This window comes from Parus major, chromosome 13 (assembly GCF_001522545.3).
Source record: "Parus major isolate Abel chromosome 13, Parus_major1.1, whole genome shotgun sequence".
In the NCBI taxonomy this organism is placed as follows: Eukaryota; Metazoa; Chordata; class Aves; order Passeriformes; family Paridae; genus Parus; species Parus major.
The window spans coordinates 10,779,956-10,796,767 of record NC_031782.1 but is presented as its reverse complement, the minus strand read 5'-3'; the positions used below and the strand labels follow the sequence as shown (position 1 = coordinate 10,796,767).

At 43.8% G+C, this 16,812-nt stretch overlaps 2 protein-coding genes and 1 long non-coding RNA gene across 3 annotated transcripts in view; 1 reads left to right on the top strand and 2 right to left on the bottom strand.

Moving 5' to 3' along the window:
• Positions 1-6,600, top strand: part of SEPTIN8 (septin 8) — a 43,437-nt gene extending 36,837 nt beyond the window's left edge. The window contains exon 10 of the mRNA XM_015641950.3: positions 229-6,600. Within this exon, the coding sequence (XP_015497436.1) occupies positions 229-283 (55 nt within the window). The 3' untranslated portion in view covers positions 284-6,600. The remainder of the gene's footprint in view (positions 1-228) is intronic.
• On the bottom strand, positions 6,227-11,707 carry CCNI2 (cyclin I family member 2; the record flags this gene model as incomplete). The annotated part of the gene is given in 6 exon segments (XM_015641488.2): positions 6,227-6,621; positions 6,624-6,714; positions 7,544-7,774; positions 8,802-8,942; positions 10,060-10,133; positions 11,539-11,707. Coding segments are annotated over 6 exon segments (1,101 nt in total), but the record flags the coding sequence as incomplete, so codon positions are not given.
• A 1,036-nt stretch (positions 11,708-12,743) lies between these two features.
• Positions 12,744-16,758, bottom strand: LOC107210734. The gene is made up of 4 exons (XR_001524007.1): positions 15,892-16,758; positions 15,567-15,661; positions 14,331-14,471; positions 12,744-13,159 (listed from the first exon to the last, which is right to left on the bottom strand). It is a non-coding gene; the product is annotated as an uncharacterized LOC107210734 (long non-coding RNA).
• Positions 16,759-16,812: the final 54 nt, after the last annotated feature.

Here is a 16,812-nt window from a genome sequence, read left to right as displayed (position 1 = left end):
TGGGATTTCTCATGTTCCATCAGCAGTCTTTTCCCATTAAAATTTTAAATCAATCCTCTGATTACCAGTTCCAAACAAGATGTTGGCAGCTGTGAGAGCTTCTCCAAGTTGCAATGGGTTAAACTCAAATGTTTGTACAATAGATCAGTGCTTTGACCTTTCATGCTGTCTTTACTTAATGTAAATAACTGAAACTTAAACACTCATTCTCTTTTGTTCTTTCTATAGCTTTTTTAGTCTTCCCAGTGCATACTCCATAACAACAGGAAGATATGTTAATTAGAAGATTTATTAAGGCCAAAACATCTCATGCAGAAGAAAATAATCGGTGCTTACACCTTTAAGCTTGCAATATATCGCACAGAAGAGAAAATGTAGCAAGGACTAAAATTCACCGTGTCTTTTGATGGGGAAAAGTTTGCTTAATCAGGTTTCTTGGTAAAGTTGAAATCCAAGATACTTGCCAAAAGGTAAACTACTAATTCAGGCTGCTGCATGGCTGGCACTAAATCCAGAATGCTTATTTTGGGGCTCTTACCCCAAGAGAGTTAACACTGACTGACTCCAGACACATGAGGGACAAAGCTGGGGTAATGTGAGGAGCTTTCAGCTTTGCTGCTCGAGCTGCTGTGGTAACAGAGTCCTGCAGGTCCTCTCCTCAGTCTGGTTTTGGAGTGTAGCTGAGGAACCTGATGTCCCTAACCTAGCATCCCTAGTTTGATATCCCTAATCTTTCAGCTGGATTCTCACCTTTCATAACAATAAGTCTTGTCTGCAGCTTGCTTTTGTATACTTACAAGTTTTATAACCAAAATGCCCCAACCTTCATCTCTTTAGATTTCTGAGGGCTGCCCATGATGTCTCACACTGTAACTGCTTCCCCAGAGCTCCCTGCCCACCTCCCACCTGCTGCTTCAGGGCCAGGTCCAGCCTGGCCAGTCCAGGCTCTGCTTGTCCTGCTGGGATGTGATGGGTCAGAAGGGAACCATTTTAAAGCACAACTAAGTGTTACTTATTAATGGAGGGGAAATGGTTTAAAGCTGGAGACTCGGTGTTCCTGGTGTTTGTAACAGACTGATTTCCTCTTACACAAATACCTTTTTTAAAAAAAGGAAAGGGGGAAAACCAAGTGTGATGTCTGTGCCTCAGTAACTTCACACAGGAACAGGGAGAGGCCTCTGCTTATCTTTGTTTTAAAAGTTTATCTTTGTTTTAAACAACGTTGTAAATGAATCTCAGGAATTACCTGTACCAAAGCTGGGTTTAATAAAAACAAAACTGACTTGTTTAACAAACATTTGTTAAAACCATGGTTTGTACACCAGGTATAACCAGAAACAATGTCCTCTGTCCAAATTCACAACCCTTTGTGATCCCTCAGTTTCTCCTTATTAATCCCATTGCCCTGTGGTTAAATTGTGATGTCCCCTGCACATCCCTGTGCCTTGGCAGCTGCTGTCTCCAGTCTCCCTCCCTTCTCCCCCACTGCCCTGAGGCTGGGAGGGTAAAAGTGGCCAAAAGCCAGTTTTTGGCAGGAGGTTTGAAAGAAGTCTCTCTCACCCTGTGCAGCTACCCTGCACTGGGTGGTGTGACTGCAGTGGGACAAAGGCTGAGAATAGGGAGAGTGGGTGTATGTGACAGGAGCCCTCTGAGCCTCCCACAGAAGACATTGTGTCCCTGTAACCCCCCAAGAGATAGAGAGGCTGATGTAGAGGTACTGACTGCCCCAGGCACTAAGTGCCTGTCCCCAGGCTGTCTGAGAAGTGACAGTCTCTAAGCCCTTTGGATGTCCTTAGCCTAAATGAGAACTGATAAATAGATTGCAGCTGCATCAGGTATGTGGCCTGAAAAGGACTAAACTGGACACATGGAGAAGCTGTGGAGACTCCTGCCACTTGCAGGCATTAGGGATGAAACCCCAGGACAAACATGTTCACCCCATGTTCTTCATCCCTGCCTGTCCCTGCTGCCAGAGTGGGCAGGGATGAGGCACCACTTGTGTCAGGGGAAGTGGGACCAGGTGGGAAGCACCAGGGTCTGGCACAGATGTATCTTGGGGGCCATGAATTCAGAGCTGGAAGTCTGCTTAGGAGAGTTCTGTCTGTCCTGATGTCTGTGGTGCTCTGCATAGAATGCAGGAAAGCTGAAACTGTGTGTGACCATCAGGCTGAGCTATGATACAGCCTTCACTGCTGCTTTGATGACTGTTTTAAACTTGTTTGTGTTCTCTTTCGAGGACAGCCGCTCTATTCCTTTAGCAAAGCTTTCATCCAGCTTGGAGTTTTTGTCAAGTTAGATTCCCAGCAGGATAGGTAAATTGGGAATAGAAGCTTTTTGTTCTTTTTCCAAATTGCTCTGAAGATTTGATTAAGTTCTGTCTGTCATGACCATAGTTAGGTCACCAGGGGAGTTCCAGTTGCACATCTTGCTGAGGAGGAATGGGTGGGGGCTCTGAGACCTGGCAGAAGTTCATGCATCTCTCCATCTCACTGCACTTTTCTGCCTTCCTAAAGAATTGAACTGTAAGTACTGCTCAAATTTAACACACTAAAGTCAATTAGCAGGAGAAAAAAACCCAACAACTGTATAGATGCAACCCCACAAATGAGGTATAACTATTGCATTACTCTTCCCTTTGCAGTTTTCTTGTCTCTCAGTCATTTCTTTAACCACAGGAGTTTGTTTATTTGTGCAACTGTGTAAATGAACTCTTCTCCTAGGTCATCACATGCCCTCCACAACTGGTGACACTGAGTCGGATTTATTGTCAGAAACACCTCAGTGAGTGCTGGCTTGGAATGGGGCAGCTTCCTCCTCATCTGTAATGGTTCCTGGGCAACTGCATGAGCTTACATGGTTCCTTTAGCTGGGGATTATGAATGGGGGACATTGTGGTGCATGGGAGGATATGAAATGCTTTGCTGTTTCTACAGGGAGTTTAAACCAGCCACAGAAAACAGTTCTGTGGATGTTTACCATAAGGGATTTCAGGTGTAATTGCAGCTTTGTTTACAAGGTGGTGGTAGCTTCAGGCATCTGGAAATCTGGCCTGAATTGAGGCAACAACAAGAGGAATCTGGCTTTGAGAGGTATGCCTCACCTGGGCTGAGATCCCCCAAGGGAAGGACCTTAACAGGTCAGAGCTCTTTTAAAATACTCTATAAGCATTATCTGTAGTTTTCCTGGGAGTGAATATTCCCCAAAACAATCCTCACAGAGCTAGCCATAACCACGTAAAACCTGTGCCAGCACTCACTGAATCTGGCACATTTTCACCAGTAACTGGTGTGTAGTGAATGGGATCTGAAGTGGTGAGGTGAGCTGTGCTATTTTTAAAATCCTCCTTCCCCTCCTGAGACTTCAGTGCACCAGCCACAGTCCAGAGAAAGGAGGAGTTTCTATACAGCAAGGACTAGGGATAAAACAAGGCTCTTTTCTGGTGGGACAGAGTCCCAGCTTTAATCAGATGTCCAGGGCAGGAAAAGAGCAAGAATCATGTCCTGTGTTGGCTTTTGAACCAGGGGAGAATGGGTTAGTGAGAACAGATTACAAGCAATAGGAAAAAACTACAAGGGAGGAACTAGGGGGGAATATAGATCTGGGGAGAGCCCCAGAAATATACCATGTATCTTAACACAATGCAACAGTGCTGCAGTTGGAATAAACTCTGCTGTATACACAGTCCAAACAGGCAGGCACACAGGTGAGATGTCATCCCCTCTGAAACTCACTGGGAAAAATAATTGTTCCTGTCACTGCTGTGTGTGGGGAGTGTTCATCTCGTCACTCGTTACTTGTCCAGGCAGGGAGGGGAAAGGTGATAAAGCTTCCAGCCCTGTTCTGTGAGGAAAGAAAGAAAATTTGTGTTATTCTCACTATCCAAAAACTCCTTTTGTAACAAGAATGGTCCTGTGCAAACAGAGCTCCTTCCTGTACCTGGCAGCTCATTCTTTGGGGTAGGAAGCTCCATTCTGGGTGATAGCAGGAATGCTAAAGGTAAGTGACATTTTTAGCCTGTTGAAGCCAAGACAGAAGTATTTGTTCCTTCATGGTAACTACAGTGCTGGAAGAGATGTGTGGGAAGGAGCTGTGCTGCCAGAGAGAAGCAGCTGTGTGTCCTGGGAGTGCAGGCAGGCTCCAGGTGAACTGTTCCCATCCCAGTGTGGCATGTTGCACCCTGACCGGGAACATGGAGCCCTGAAGGGCCTTCCAGCACTGCCTTTATCTTTTAGAATTAACCCCTGTTAATGCATACTTTTGAATGTTGATTTTAGAGATATGCAGAGATTTTGAAAGGCAAGTTTGTTCATGGGTTTCAACATGTCATCCAGCTATAGGCAATAACTACATACATAGGCTCAAAGGTGTGGGGGGAAAAATGAGGTTACAATTGTTGTGGTGTAAAGTTACAGCATGTTAATTACTGTATGTAGAACTCTGCTGCTGGCATTTGCACAGGTAAATGCAGCTGGTGACAATGCTTGAGATAGGGCAAAGGGATGGGAGGGAAGCAGAGTCCATCACACAGCCCAGTTTTCTGCAGGGATCAGTGTGGGCATCACCTTTCAGCTGGGCTATTCCAGGGCCACAGAGAACAGGCAGACCAAGCTTATGTTTTATTTAGTGGAAAACTTGCTTCCATTCAAAAGCCAGGCAGTCAACTCACAGCCTGTGAGAAAAAAGGAAGGTACTGCTCAGAAGGAGGAAAGAGTCCTACCATTAAATGAAAACCTTCCATGTGGTAGAATAAATAAATACCATGTCCCAAGCACGCCTGACCCCTGAGTATGTGGGGGCCTCACAAACCTCATGTGGTCTAAACCAGCCCCCTGAGTCCTGCTCCTGCAGCATTCCAGGCAGAGCCCTCCCTCAGCACAACATCCACAGCTTCAGGTAGCTTTGACCTGGCTCATGGGAATTCTGTGGCTTTCATTGCTGGTTCAAGTCGTGTCTGTTCACACAGGTTATTTGTACTAAGTCTCCATTACTGGATGTTACTGGAACACTTGGGCAGTTCCTTTGTGGTTTAAAGAGCAACATGACTTTCTCCCTGCACACACAGAACTCACTGTGTTCTCAGAGCTCACTCTGGCAAATATAACACTTGAAAAAGTGTGAACAGCTGCTCAGCACATCAGTCCTGCATGGTTCACATTCAGGAATTCCTCTCCTACAAGATAAGACAATGAGGAAGGGGAGAAGGCCAGAAACTTTCTTCTTGCACTGATGAGCTCTGCTGTTCCACAGCATGAGGGTCTCCTTCCTCCTGTCCCAACTCTGTCTCCAAGTTTTTTATCCCATGTCATTACATGAGACACCTGCTCAGTATTTAGCCAGTGCCTGTCCATATGAAAACCGCTCCTGTTCTGTGACAGGACGGCAGGTGTGGTGCTGTTACCCATCCCATACAGGCTGGATAATACCCTCAAGCTAGGGTAGCAGTCACCTAAAAATGCCTTTTTGTTTAAAACAAAACCTGCACTAATTTTAAAGTATGTGTAAAGCTGGTTTTTAAAAGTGCAAGAGTGGTTTAATCTGACCTTTGTGAAACCACTTTGCTGTGAAGATTAAGCAATTGTTAAGAAATGTGGTTATAGTGGTGGAGAGGAATTATTAAAGGCGTTTTATATTGGCTAGTCTGGTAAGACAGAATAAATTTTAAAAACCCTGACCAGCACTGGTTGGTGAGAGTCCAAGACAAATGGTGATTGTAGACAAGAAGTGATTTCCCACATTTAATAGGAACTGTGATTGAGTCTGTAATGGTTTAACCAGGACAAAGCACAGATCCCAGACCCCTGGATTACAAGGTAAGGCCTTAAGGGAAACTGGAGGTTTGATTCAAGCTTCTCACTGCTAAATTAAAACCTTGGTTCCTTCTGAGATCTCCTGCAGAGGCAGCAGTGGGGGCTGTTCATTCCTCAACAGCAGCTCCTGTTCAGGCTCCCATGGGCCAAGCCAGATTAGCTCTAATGAGAGAACAATGGTGTGAGCTGGATGAACGACTCAATCTGTCAAACTTCATCATGGCTATATTAAAAATAAACTCTGAGGCATTTGGTTCTCCACGATGTTTGTAGCTACTTGCCAACTGGATCCCTGGGTTGAAGGACTGTGATTGAGTCCCTCCTCTCCCCAGCTTTCTGTCTTTACATAATCTTAAAACTGAGGGGTAGCACATACTGCTTAGCAAGGACATAAAAAATAAGACTGATAACAGCTGTCTTTATCCTCTGAGAAGCACAGAGACACTTTTGCCCTGTTGTTTTGGCTGTTGTGTTTGCTGGGACCTGCTGGTTCTGCAGGAGCTGCTTCCAAGGCAATAATTCTCCACCAGTCCTTTTTGGTTGGCTGTAAGGGAGGACAGGCAGCTCTGTTGTGGGCATGAGCCCCCTGTGTTCATCCTCCCAGCGCTCACTTCCCCACCCTCACTGTGCAGGTGTCTGAAGCACTCTTGAGTCCCAATGGTTTGATCAGGAATTTGGGCTTTACTTGGTGTGAAAGGTGCTGAAACAGGCTGGCTTACAGCAACCCTCTACCTCCCCTGATGGGAACTCTTCCTTTCAGAAGGGTGATGGCAGGGTAGCCTTGTCTTGGGATGGCCCTGCACAGCTTGGCTATGGGATAGAAAATAAAAACAGTATTGGGTGGCTGCAAGCACATTAACTCTTGATCCACAAGCTCTTTGCAGTGGATGAATTTGGTACTGTTCACCTGTAAAGAAAGATGCAGATTTAAGTTCTTCTTTTGCAAATAAATTACTCCCTTGTCTGGCCACTGCTCCTGTTAGTTTGGAATTGGGGGTTGGGGTGCAGGGACAGGCTGCATGCCTCAGTAGATAGATAGCAGCAATATGCTGTTGATCCTGATTGAAAACAGCTCCTGATAACTACTCCTGTAACTACCACTACTCCTCCTACTACACAGAACATGGGCAAGTGCTTCCTCTTGGCAGGAAACAACAGACAGCAGGAGGCCAGGTTATTCAGACAATTTCAAGACCTTAAAATTGGTGGATGGCAAGCTAAGAGCCTGGGTCTTTAGCCTTCTAAGTCTGCTCTCTTAAAAGGCATGTGTTTTATAAAACTGGGGAAAAGCTTAAAAAAAAAAAGAAAGAAAAAATAGAGCTTGTCTGGAATCATTAGAAGTCAAACTGTTTATATTCTTAGAGCAATGTGACTGTACTTTAAAGTTTTCTCAGTGTTCAGTGTGAGGCTGAGGAAACTGGGCAGATCTGTAGGTGCTCTCAGACTTTCCCATCATGAGAGAATGTCTCCTGGCTCAGGATGCAGGGTGCTGTCTTTGGCCAAGAATTTAGAACCCTCCCTTCCCTGCCACAGGAATGTCCCTCTCCCCAGTCCCACCCCAGAAATGCACTTTGTTCCCTTTTGTTAGCACCAGCAAGGTCAGCAGCAAAGGCAGGACAAAGACACAGGTCTCAGGAGCTGCTGAAGTGCAATACTGGCTGTAAATACACATGGCTTTATTCATTTATCATGTCCTGCCTTCAGGATTTGTGACCAAAGGCCATTTTGCTTCCTACCTGTGCTTTTTTTAGCAGATCAGTAATAACAGGAAACCAACCAGGAGTCTGCCTCTCCAGTTCCAAAGTGATGATCACCAAAACCAACGTGGAGCCCTTAAACTGCACGAGTTGGTGGCAGGCCATACAGTGCTGCAGCTGCTTGGTCAAGAGTGCAACGTGGAGGGAAGGATTCCTCTAAGGCAGTCTGGGTGGGAGATGGGGCCAGCTGGACATCACCATGGCATGGAACTGCAGAGAAGATAAAGTGTACATATATATATATACACACACATATATATATGAAAAGAAAAGCAGAGGTCAGTGAAGTTTATATGTATGTTTTCATGTCATCACCCAGAGGTACAGATGAATTTCATCTCATATCAGGAAATTTCAAGGCTTCCCCCACCTTTTTTTTTTTTGTGTTTGTACTTGCCAATCATTGAACTGGTTTTTTGAGCTGATAATGAATGTATGAGGTCTGTGTTTCCTAACAATTTCTGAGATTTCTACATTATCCAGATTGCTGTCCAGGTGATTCAATTCAGAGCAGCTCCAAATCCAGTAAAACCAGTAATACTGCACTCGGAATTCACCAAGGAAACAAGCACCTACGAAAGGCAGTTTTCACAATCAGCAGCCTAGAATGGCTCAATATTTGCACATAACCTTAAAAGAGGGATCCAGGATGTGTTTGTATCACATGAATTTTGCCTTACTAGCACATGATCGTTTCTTGAAGACGAAGTTTAATTGTTTCTATTAAATGTTTAGTTACTGCAATGTGAACTAAGTGCCATATCAGGGTAGTCTCATTGCATAAATGAATAATTAGTGGGATGAAAAGGAAAAGTGTTTAAGGAAAAATCTGTGTGTGAAATGTAGCAAAACTCTGACAGCTTTCTATGTACAGTATTAATAGAAGGGAAATAGTTAGAAATATTTTTGCAGCTTGTATTTAAAAAAAAATAAAGAAGGCATATAGTTGTGCATTATGAGAATCTTTTTATGTCCATTCAGTTGTCCTTTAAAGATGAGAGTAAATTTTTTGAGCAAAACAGAAGGTTTTAAATAGTAGAAGATTTTTTTAAAAAATTTAAAATATAATTACTGTATTATTCTTTAAAAGGTTTGAATAGATGTAGGAATAGGTAGTTTGCCAAGCATCATGGGAAGGATGTGTGGGTGTGTGTGTGTGTGCATCTGTGTTTTTTAGTCTTATTTGATAAAGAGTTGTTTCTTTAATGAAAAAAACATTTCAAAACATAGTGCTTACAATGTGTAAGAAATCCATTGGTGTTGCTGTGTAAAGATCCCACTGAAGCTTATCCAGTGTAACTCTTTCCATTCTTAACATGTCAGCTGGAGAGTGTTTACATCTGCTCTGCATCTCTAGCATCTGCACTGATGGTATTACCTGTAAAAAAATTTTTAAAAATTAAAAAAAAATAAAGAAGCCAACATCCTATACAGTGCTGTGTGCGCTTCTCTCTATTGTGAAGGGATCTGACAAGTTTAAACAAGTTTACATTAAGCAGAATGTTCATCCAGGAGATCTCATTCCTAGGTACTTCCCATCCTGAATGAAGAGTAGTCCCTGCTCACCCCAGGGTAGCTGCTGCAAACCCAGCCCACAGCAAGAATGATGCCGTGAGCCTCCCCAGTGTGGCATCAGTGATGCTCCTTCCTCGCTACCACTAGTTTTGCTCAAAGGAGTCTTCCTGTCAGCCTGTCTTACACGGCCTGCTGTGGTTGTCTTGTTTCCTGTGGTAATTGACACAGCTTCTCCTTTGTAGATGTGAGGCAAAGAACAATAACCTTAGTGTAACATCACCTAAGAAAGGCTGTGAAGAACATTTCACTACCACAGTGGCTGTTTGAAGAGATGTGTATGTCTGATTCCAGCTCCTGGCTTTCTTCTTTTGCAAAGCAGAAGGAAGAAAAGAGAAGGAATGCAATCTGAAATGCTTTTAGCTAATGCTTGCAAATGCCTGCAGAAGTCTGTCACTGCATTTTTGCTGTGAGAGATACCCTGTGTAATTTCTCACTGGCTGCTGACTTTACTTTCCCATTTTGAGGTGCAAACCTGAGTCAGTTCCTCACTAGGTTCAAAAACCAGTTTTGGTTCCAAGCAAACTTACCTATTTGAAGCTTCCTCTGAAGAATCTCTGCTCTGTCACAGCTGCTGTGTCCTCCAGGAGCTACAGCATGGGAATTACAGCCCTCCAATGTGCATCTTGATTGTCTCCTCAGACTCAGCTCTACTGTGAGCCATGCATTCTGAAAAGAGGAGGGAGGTTTGGAGGCATAAACATCCATGGCATAAACATCCATGACTTAAACAAAAACAAGTCCTTCATGCCTAAAGGTCACAATTCTTCAGAGCAACATGAAACAGGACTGAAAATGCTACTCTCACCTCTTTAGGTCTACTTAGGGTAAATAAATTAATACTTTTTCATTATGTCCAAGTTGTTGAAAGACCTGGAAACATGAACAACTTTTTTAGTGTATTTAAAATGAAACATGCAGACCTCATCTTCATTGTTTTTTGCTGCAAGGACAAGGCAGGAAATGGCAATGCACTGCAGATATTTTAATTGGGCCTGAAGGGAGAAGAAGAAAACATTGAGTAAAGAAGAGTCTTGGGGGAAATAATTGTCAATCTATGATACACACACAAGTTTCAAACCTTCATTTAAGTTACAGTTGCTTCTGAATTAGTTTAGCTACCTGTCCTGGTTTAGGGCAAATTTGGGAGAGAACCTCCAAATGGGGTCGCCCCAGAAAGCAAATCCAAGCAACTCCTCCCCCCAGCTGTTTCGGGAAAAGATATTTCCTTGGAAAGAAGTGGAAAAAACTGTTTATTTAACAGAAATTGGATAACATTGAACAATAAAACCTCTCGTTGTTTGATCAAATGGCAAATCCAGGAAGAAAAGTCCTTTTCATGTGGTGTAGCTCGGCCCACTCAGGTTCTCATCAGTCCCTCCAGCGCTGGAAGGTGCTGAGGCCCAGGCCCCGGTGGGACACAGGCGTGAGCTCCAGGGGTTTGGCTGGGTGTTCAGTCCAGAGCAGGTTTGAACAGATCCAAGGAAAAAAGAAAAAAAAAGGTCCAGGGAACTCCTCTGCCTCAGCTAAAACTAACTAAAACCAAAGAGAAGCTCTGTCCCGCTGTCTGTCCGTGCTGCAGACACCACAGTCCAGGAGCAGGATGTGTGGGAGTGATGTTTTTCCTCAACACAAACTGCGGCTTCTTCTTCTTCCCCTTTGCTCTCAGAGCCAGTCCTAACGGTGCAGAACTTAATGTGTAACATAAACCGGGCAACTGGGGATACAAACATCATAAAGTCACCCCCAGAACACTACCAAAGCTGGAAATAAAACAAGGAAATTCAAAGTGAAGCAGAATAAATCCTCATATAGGTGCCATTTTTATTCATGTCTCTCACAATTTTTAGACTATGCAATGCCACAGTATATACATTGCAATGTTGCTCCTCATTTTCAGATATTGGTTCAGCTTGGCCTTCAGGAAGAATTTCTTCACAGAAGGGGTTATTAAACATTGGAACAGGCTGCTCAGGGAGGTGGGTGAGTCACCATCCCTGGGGGTGTTCAAGAAACAACTAGATGTGGCACTTAGTACTGTGGTTTAGTTGTATGGGTGGTGATCAATCAAATGTTGGATTTGATGATCTGAGAGGCCTTTTCCAACCTTAATGATTCTGTGAGTCTATATGCCAGTATCAACCAAAATAGAATTGGGAGCTGCAAGGCTCAGCTCAACTCCCACCTTTGGTGTAGCTTCAGTGGCAGAAAAGGTCAGCCCCATAATTTAATTAAAAATAGTAGTCTAAAAACCAGAATATTAAAAGTGATAATGTGAGAAAACCAGATGAGTTATTTGTACTTACCACAGCAGTTGGACTAAGTTTACACAAACAATTCTAATGAGGTCAGTGGAACCTCATCAAACACTCAAGTTCATATATGTGTGTGTGTATATATCTTTACTGATACCAACAGCCTGTTGAAGATGCTGGTGGCTAAAGCAAATGTTTTTGGGTAAAACTGGAACTGGGAGCTGATTTCTGCAATCCAGACAACTGCTTTTTTGTAACCTGACAGAGAGAGATTTCTGTGCCTTGAGGGGAAGGAAAAATTAAAAGATAAGTACAGTTAGTGCTTTGATGATTTTGTCAACATATTTCCAAAGGAAGACTCAAATCTTTTTATGTGCTCTAATTAGCATTTAAGATGGCTGGAGGCTTGAAATTAAGGAAGTTGTTAGCTGTGTCCACAGAGGAAGGGCAAGGGCACGTTTTGGAGCAGTTTAAAGCACTCACTCGTGTTGCCCCACCCATCTTGCTCTGGCTATGCTAACGCAGGCCTGGTACTCGGTTGTACTGGAGAGCTAAGTGGGGAAGCAGCCAGGCCCCCCAGACTGATCTTTTACAAACAAGGTCCTGAGTGTGCTCGTTATTCCCACCCTGGGAAAGCTGACGCCTCGATGTAGCACCTATTCCACTCAGCCAGCCTCAACGGAGAAACTAGGCAGGAATAGGTTTTGATTTACTCTGCAAGAGTTTTAATAGCCCTTGGATTTGCTGCATGTTGGGACCAGAGCCAGGTTTGTGACTCCCCAAAGGTACATGGCAAAATGTACTGAGTTTTTTCTTTCTTATATCTTATTTGAAGCTGCATTCAGATGAAAGGGAGAACCGTGGCTGCCATGAGAATAGCACCCAGGAGCCATGGAACTCACCTGAACATTAGGAGTAGGGGAAGTAAAAAGGCCAAGCAGCTATGCAGAACAGACAAGGCTAAACACCAGCTTGTTTACTCATCACATTATCTGTTTCACTATTTTGCTTAATTTGGTAATAAAAATACTTGGAAAAAACTAGCATTTCTAGACTATTGCAAGAAAGAGACAAGGCTGATAAGGCACTTGTGCATTCTTCCATGGTTCTGATGCACTTACAGAACCAGCCAAGCAAAACTGTTGTATTGTACACAGAGGCCATGAAGTCTTGTAGCTTCCTAAGGCAGTTTGGAATGGGGCTGGGTTTCTGTTAGGCCTCACTGAATTCCCTCTTCTCTCACCTTAACAGATGGAATTCACAGATAGTGCTGAACACAATTAATATGCCAAATTTATGGTTTTACCATTGATTGGCTGATCTTATCTGCTCTACCACATTATCCCAAACTATTTCACATTTCTCAAAACAACTTTATTTTTCTGTCTGAGCCACAAGAAATTGCAAACCCCCTGTTTTATACAAGGTCTTAACAAAATGTAAAAAAAATACAATAAATACATACCCTCCTCCCCCTCCATTCCTTAAGCCTAGTCCATGAGGAATGACTTTTGCATTCAGGTGAATCAGATGGCATGGCCAGCACTGCATCTTTTCAGAGTCCTTTAGGGAATTCCAAAGAGGGGAGGATACCTTCATGGTGAGATTTTGGAATACTGGCACTTTTCAAATCCTGGCCTCTCTGGCTAAGGCATTTTCCAGAGGGAAAAAAAAAAAAAAAAAGAAGGCAAGTTGGCAAGTTGTGAGCTCTCTATATGTCCAGGACAGTTCATGGCAGCTGTTTGAGACAGTTTCCTGATGGGAGCCACTGACAAAAACAAACAAACAAAATTATAAAACAACATTCCAGCTCCTTCGTACTAAGTACGATTTCCTCTTTTCGATTTTTTTCTGGAAGTTCACACCATTATCTCTAAAGTTCCATTAAAAAACCCAAAGTGACGTGAATCCTCTGGAACCTGTTCTACATTTCAAAAGCTGGAGCTCTGTGAGGTTTCCCAGAAAGCAGGAACCATGCGTAATTTTAAATTCAGCTGTCAGAGCATCCAAAGCCAAACCATTTCAGCAGAGGGAGAGCTGGCAATGATTTATCTGACCGGTTTGATGCACTGAGAAGTTTACTCTTGTGTAACTGGGGTGGGGGGGTGGAGGGGAATAGTAATTAAAATCTCGCCCTCTGGCTTGTTTTGACTGTCCTTGATGTGGCATATAGCATGAATAAATTCGTGCTAAAGTTATAATCTTGTCTGACAAGAATCCTAGCATATTTCCAGGAAATTTCCCTGATGAGATTATAGTGATATGCAGCAAGACCAACATGAATATTTGTCTGCAAGGGGCATTTCCAAGAACCCTCCATCCAATAACATTAACGATATGCACTCATAAATATTCGTCTGCAAGAAGTGTATTTCCAAGAAACCTGACGAAATTACAACATATACATCCAAACCAGAATGAATATTTGTCTGCAAGAAGTGTATTCCAAAGGACCCCCAAAAAGCCTGAAAACATACAAAAAGCACCTTGGGACAGTTGTAGTTTTTGAAGCATTGTAGAGAAGTCTGTAGAAAGCCTCCTCCCTGTCTCACCTGGTGCTGTTCACCCAGCACAGCGCCCAACTGATTTTTGCTTATGGTTTCTTTTTACGATTGTAAAAAGAAATTGATTATAGATATAATATATATATATTATTGATTATAGAATAAATTTCTTCTTTTTATTAATCAAATCGGCTATTCATTTATAGCACTTGAGAAGGACACCAAGCATCTCCCGCACTGACAGCACTCAGACAGTCCCTGTAGTGCTGCAGAGCTCCTGGGGGTGGATGGCTCTGGTCCTGACCCCCCTGGCTGGAGGAACTTTGGTGCCCAATCTTTGGGACACAGCTTGGCTGGAACACCCATCTCGTCTCTCAGATGCCATGTGGGACCTGCCAGGTGAGCGCTGTCTCAGCCCATGTGGGTCTGTCATACCTATAAAGATCACTGTGCCAGGCAAAGTGCTCCCAGGATCCGGATGAAATTCTGCCACGGTGATAAATACTGTAACCTTCAGCACAGCCCCCAAATCCGCTTGCCTTGACAGATGCACTGTCCCTTCTCTTCGACTTGGCCCTGTCCAAAACATATATTTGCTGGATCCACACAATCCTAGCACCTGAAAGGACCTACTTTCCTTCCAATCACAGGAAGTATCTTTTCTCTATGTGTTTCATGGAGCATTTTCACTCTTGTCCCCTCCCAGAGCTGGACCTCTCTGCCATTTGTATTCTCACCCCACTTTTTCTGCCACCCAGGATCTCTCCATGTCTCAAAGCCGCTCTCAGCTTTCCCCTCAGACCCTGGACCCCTTTGTTTTCCTCCTGTGGCATTTTCTCTAGGAAGATGGTTCCAATGCTTTATGTTGAACCTTTTCTCATTCCTCAGCTTTTCCTGCCTACACATGACTCTCTGTTCTCTCACCAGCCCCTTGTGTTATACATTTTCTGGTACTAAATTATTAGTCCGTGAACCTGTTGTGAAAAACGAGGTTCACATATTTTTAATATAAAATATAAAAGGTTTAATAGAAAGACAATTAGGAGATAGAAATAAATAAAATGTACAAAATACAGCCGGGTGCCTCAGCATTCAGCCGAGGGCACACCTTACTAACAGAGGATTGTCCCTTAAAAACAGAACTCTATTACATAAATTCTCATACATAATTCAAACATTCCTCTTAAGTTTTAGATGTTTCTGTGTTTAGTCCCAACTTGCCCCCTCCCCAATAGATCAATCTTAGCGCTGCTGAGTTTCACACTCCCTGAGAACAGAGGTGCAGTGAATCCCTCCTATGGAGTTCTGGTCACTGCTGTCTTCATCTGGATAAGGTAATCTAAGAATGCAGGGAGGATTCTGACTATCTTTTTTAGTCTCTGGGTTATATAAACAGAAGCAGTTTTTACTTTAATACCATACTATAGCTTAACATATATATGTATTATACCACTATTTCTAAGTTTCATCAATAACAGAAATAGAAGGAACTATATTAATACAACAAAGTTTTCTAACCTTATACATATAACATTCATTTCAATATTTGCAAAAAGCCAATAGTATAATATGTATCTATAACACTGTGCATGCAGCACAGCTCAGAGTAACACCGTGGCAGTGTGCAAAGAGACTTTGCTGAATAGCTGTTCTTCAAGCTTCCTGACTCACCTGATGATGCACACCTGGGGCTGAGGGAATGGCCCTGTCCTGTCATTACTGTGTTCCTGGCCCTGTGATACACCGCTCAGTTTGGTGGGGGTGGTCTGCAAGGTACAGATCAGCTCTGTCCACATTCCTGCTCCTGCTTACATCCCTCTGGCAAAAATACAGCACAACTGGGCTACAGCCCTTTGTTTTTGTCTGTGCTTGGTGCTGGGGATTCCTGGCCTTGCCTGGAGATGCCGGACCCCAGTGATCCACAGCAATGAGGGGAAGAGTGGGACTGGAACAATGCCTTGTGAGCTGACAACAAGATTTGGGTGTGCAGAAATACCTGGGGGGAAGTGAGACAAGCGTGATTCAGGGCGTCAGGTACTATTCATGGACCTCTCCTGTTGAGTAAAATTGTAAAATTATTTTGTAAATTTCTATTTATCTTAAGGACATAGATTTTGAAAGGACAGAGTCAGATTGATGGAATAATTTAATCTAATTTCTGTAAGTAAGTGACACGTGGACAGTGTAATGTTGAAATGCTGTGAGTAGGAGAGGAGCAGGTGAGGCTGTGGAGGATCCCAGCAGTATGCCATGAAACTTTACACTAAATGACAAATAACTTTGAAATGTGCCTCATTAGTGTGGGACTAACTGACTTATATGCCCCCTAGATTGTATTGCTTGTTTAAGTTACTCTGCAGTCCCTCTATTTTATCAGCAATTCAAAACATTAAAGCCAGGAAAAGGAGATGGATTTTCTTCCTTGTGTGGAGATCAGGTTGGGGCTTGCAGCCCTCTCAGAGACCCAGAGCCGCCTCAGACCTTCTGGAGCCCTTCCAGAGCAATTGAGTCACGTCAGAGTCTCTGGAGCCCTGTCAAACCCACTGCAGATCCCTCAGAGCCCTGTCAAACCCACTGGAGATCCCTCAGAGCCCTGTCAAACCCACTGCAGATCCCTCAGAGCCCTGTCAAACCCACTGCAGATCCCTCAGAGCCCTGTCAAACCCACTGCAGATCCCTCAGAGCCCTGTCAAACCCACTGCAGATCCCTCAGAGCCCTGTCAAACCCACTGCAGATCCCTCAGAGCCCTGTCAAACCCACTGCAGATCCCTCAGAGCCCTGTCAAACCCACTGCAGATCCCTCAGAGCCCTGTCAAACCCACTGCAGATCCCTCAGAGCCCTGTCAAACCCACTGGAGATCCCTCAACCCCTCAGACCCCCTGAGGGCTGTGTCCGGGACGCCCCGCCCGCCCCGC